The 4,420-nt window shown below is 34.8% G+C and overlaps 1 protein-coding gene across 1 annotated transcript; it reads right to left on the bottom strand.

Moving 5' to 3' along the window:
• Positions 1 to 330: 330 nt before the first annotated feature.
• Positions 331 to 4,187, bottom strand: LOC140167268 (uncharacterized). The gene is made up of 2 exons (XM_072190603.1): positions 3,990 to 4,187; positions 331 to 1,347 (listed from the first exon to the last, which is right to left on the bottom strand). Exons 1-2 carry the CDS (start codon positions 4,185 to 4,187, stop codon positions 331 to 333), a joined length of 1,215 nt encoding a protein of 404 aa, XP_072046704.1.
• Positions 4,188 to 4,420: the final 233 nt, after the last annotated feature.

The raw sequence follows: 4,420 nt of genomic DNA, 5'->3' as shown, positions 1-4,420 counted from the left end.
GTTCGGTTTACTTTTCGCAACAAGGTTCCAAGAAAGTTATTTTGTGAGCGATATACACTCACCCTCCATTTCACGAAATTTACACAAACATCCATTTCCATTTCATAAACAAATTTTACTGGCATCCATTATCCTTATTTATATTGTTTAAGTAAAACATTACAGTAAAATTGCCTTTCAATCTAAGACTGGCATGATATGGATCGTCAACAAAAAATTGTTGCGGATTTATGTAATAAAGCTCCTTTCAAACGGAGATATTACTTACAAGAACATTTTTTAAATACTTTTTAAGTATTCTTATTCCATATCCTACATTTGACTGTTTCATTATTCTTTAGGCTTTTCATCAATCTTTCCAAATACCTCTGGCAATTTATCCTCTTTCCCAGGTACAAAAGCTATCAATTTCAGTTTCTGATCAGGTTGTGGTATCTTCTTCCCACACGACTTCCGTAACTCCTTCAAACTCTCATTAAACTCGCTATCTTGCGTACTCTCCACTTTATCCTGAACTACCGCTAGCTCATCTCGAATACCTTTAGCGACTTCCATCAGCGTTTGACCGCACTCGCGAAGTTTCTCTACACGCTGCTCGCGATGTTGCTGAAGCTGCGCAAGTTCTTGCTGCTCTAGCTTCTGTACTTCAGCGATTAGTAGGCGCGACCGCTCTTGAATCTCTTCCTTCAGTTTATCCATTCCAGTATGAATCGCGGTTTGAAGATGGTTTATATCTTGGAATAGTCCGTCGCACACCTGAACTTTATTTCCTACAAGTTTCTGTATTTTCTTATTGCGATTTTCGATTGCTCGACAAGTTTTGCAACGATTTTTCACCAGAGGCTCCTGGTGTTTAGGGCACACCTCCACTTTTTTACCATTCTCTTGGTCATTGAGATCAACATCGGCCAGTTCTTTTTCGGTTTTTGTATCATCATCGGGTGAATCTTCTTTTGCATCTTCATCTTTCTTCATTTCTTTCGTTTCTTCTTTCGTTTCTTTTGCGTCTTCCTCTTTCGTTTCGTTTGCTTCGTCTTCTTTTATTTCTTTCACTTCTTCCTCTTTTGTTTCTTTGACATCTTTCTCTTCCTCTTCCTTCGCGTCGTCTTCTTTATCTTCTGCCATCTCTGTTTTTACCTCATCATCTTTGTTTTCGTCCGTTTCTGTCTCAATGTCATAGGAGGGAAAATCGTCGCCATTTTGAATGACGTCATCAGCAACCGTAGTGGGATCTAAGTCATTGCTAGTGCTGGGCGGTTCTTTGCCTAGTTTGTCCCAGCCGCCGCTTGGCATAGTGGTGATTGTGCGGCAAATTGGACATGGTATCGCCTCTGGAGATGGAGAGTGCTGTGAAACAAAGAAATTGAATATTGCAATTAATTATTGTGAATGACCTACCGTATGATTTGATTTGATTTGAGTTTATTAAGCATATCATCGTAAGAGTCAAATAACATATTGCACAGAACATTATACAAAAACATAATTATTATAAAATACAAATTAAAACATAAAAATTGACACGATAATACGCCAAGGATATCCCTTAAGGGAAGGGGTATGAACATTTGGACAGTATTTATTATGGGACATTAGAGCACATCAGACATATCGAATTTCAATCTGAATACGAAGAATGGCCTTCTGATATCAAATAATTTTGATTTTTTGAAATTCGCAATGTAATACGCATTTTATGGCAAATCATTAAAAATTGATATTTTCGATATTTAACAGTACTCGAAGTAAACTTTATAAATCTGATGATTTCTACCTAAAGTGTATGTAGGTGGGATGAAAAGCCGACGATCAAATGAAAATTTTGACCTTTCGTATTGAAGATATGGATTTTTTTCCAAAACACCAACAAAAAATAGATCTTTTTGGGAAAAAAATCCATAACTTCAATATAAAAGGTCAAAATTTTCAAATGATCGTCGGCTTTTCCTCCCAGCTACATACACTTTAAGACTATATCATTAAATTTATAAAATTTACTTCGAGGACTGTTATATCTCCAAAATGTGCAAAATATCAAATTTTAATAATTTGTCATAAAATTTGTATTATATCGTGAATTTCATAAAATGAAAATTATTTGATATCAGAAAGACATTCTTGTATTCAGAATGCAATTCGATAGGTCTGATGTGCTCTCATGTCCCACAAAAAACGCTGTCGAAACGCTCAAAACGCTCATTCCCGTTCCCTTAAAGTCAGCGACTTATTTCCAAAGGGGTCCTTATAAATAACAATGAAAATATATATATATTACAACTACACCAGGCACAAAAAGAAACTCGTCAGTTATATTCATCCTTGCTGTTCAACAACCTGATAATTGTGGATTATTCTGAAATATACATTTTGTTAATTGGACTTTTCTTTCTCATTTGGCACCCTGTTCGTGATCATTGAGCAAGAGTTGACCAAGATATGCGCCTCCAAACTCTCAAACCCCAAAATGAAAAGTTGCAATTTTAACGATTCAATTGTGCCTGTTACACTGTGTGCTTTATTGATTGGCCCGTGGTGCTTGTATGCTATACAACGATGCGTTCCCATTGAAAATTGTTGAAAATGCAACTTTTGATTTTGGGGTTTGAGGCTATGGAGGCGCATATCTTGTTCGTTTTTCACGAACAGGGTGACAAATGAGAAAGCAAAGTCCAATTAACAAAATGTATATTTCAGAATAATCCAAAATTATCAAGTTATTAAACAGCAAGGATGAATACAACTGACGAGTTTCTTTTTGTGCCTGGTGTATTTAAAACATGAAACACCTAAATTACAATATTAAAAACTATATAACCATGTGGTCTAAGAGGATAATTTTAGCATCTTTTTTAAACCTAGATTTTATATTGCACAATTTTACATTTTCGGGAAGTTTGTTCCAATCATGGATTGCAAAAAAAAAAAGGAAGCAGAATCTGCTGTTTTGATTTTTGGAACTTGGAAGTTAAAATTGCTATCCCTAGTGTTATAACGATAAAGATGAGATAATTTGACAAAGTTTTCTTTCATATAGCTTGGGCAAACATCATGAAAAATATTAAAAACATGGTTCAAACAAGAGAACAAGACAAGTTGTATATAGTATATATAGGTTCCACTGTTGTTTCATGTGATCAGTTATTATTTTTTCTAACAAAACATTACTATAATGTTCAATTATAGACCTGAATAATACCACCAGTTATCACACTAATAAACAGTATATACACATTATATTTTGTATAACTTCTAACATAGATTTTCGTTTCTATATCAAGTTATTCATCTTTTTTCTGCTTTTTTGTGGCAATATTAATTCTATATATAAATTGTACATTTATGTGCAAATTGGGGGCGCTATTTACATCTATTTTAAATTTTAATTAGCCAAATAATATGAGTTAATACACTTCATGATAAAAAGTATTTTGAAAATTCACTTGTCATTGTTAGTCTGCTGCTGATGTTCTAATATCATTTTAAAAGTGTCTACCCTTGTAAAGATGAAAAAAAAATTAAGATTAATAGCGCCATCATTGTCCAACTTTTCTTGAAAATTACTCACTTTTACGTGCCATAAAACAACCGTGGTTCAGTGACAATTTACTGTTACAACACCAAAAATACTTATTCAACTAACAGTCGCATTATGAACATATTGGCAATTAAATGGTTCCTCAAATGATATTAACCTTCTAGTAAGGACAAATATTGGCGCAAATTTTGGAGGTTTATTACACGCACAACTACCAATGCCGTCGTGTTGTGTGCCTGGCAGCGCTCAAACGTCAACAGACACATTTTTTGATATTTTCTTTCTAGTTTATTCTTTTTTTTTTCAATTATTTCAATTTTATTTTTCCAACTACATGAAATTCGTGAAATTCGTCCGTTTTACGTATCACGGAAAACTTATGGCTCTGCGCTAAACCTCAGATCGCTGGACATTCTCAATGGACTTCGACTTGAGAGGACACTCAATCACTTACTTTGACTTCATCGGTGATACATTCTAGACAAAACAGATGTCCACATTGCAGACTTCGGGCATCTGGACAGTCTTCGTCGCACTTCATACAGCTGACATCATCCATGTTAAAATCTTCACAAGTCAAAGTACGTTTCTTGGGTTCACCCTCCTCGTCACTAGAAACATCCTCAATTACATCACTGATGTCATCAGCCATTGCCTACAACAGGTGCAAAGAAACGGAAATGAATATCAGGAAAACAATAAGCCATTTTCATCACCGAAACTTCATAATGTGAATAAATAGTGTTTGGGCTTGCTCATGCACTCGGGCGAGTGAGGCCTGTATTGGCTACAGTATTCGGTTCTGGTACATGAAGTTCGGGGACACTTTGACCTCTGACATATCGGGAAAATTTCTGTAATTATTATTAATTTATTTATTATTGT

Source organism: Amphiura filiformis, chromosome 13, assembly GCF_039555335.1.
Source record: "Amphiura filiformis chromosome 13, Afil_fr2py, whole genome shotgun sequence".
In the NCBI taxonomy this organism is placed as follows: Eukaryota; Metazoa; Echinodermata; class Ophiuroidea; order Amphilepidida; family Amphiuridae; genus Amphiura; species Amphiura filiformis.
This window is presented reverse-complemented; position numbering and strand designations above follow the sequence as displayed.

Excerpts from the sequence above, each read along its gene's own strand:
- LOC140167268 (XM_072190603.1), bottom strand. The coding sequence starts at position 4,187 with ATGGCTGATGACATCAGTGATGTAATTGAGGATGTTTCTAGTGACGAG. Across the intron at positions 1,348-3,989 it reads GTATCACCGATGAAGTCAAA|CACTCTCCATCTCCAGAGGC; the intron begins GTAAGTGATTGA and ends TTTGTTTCACAG.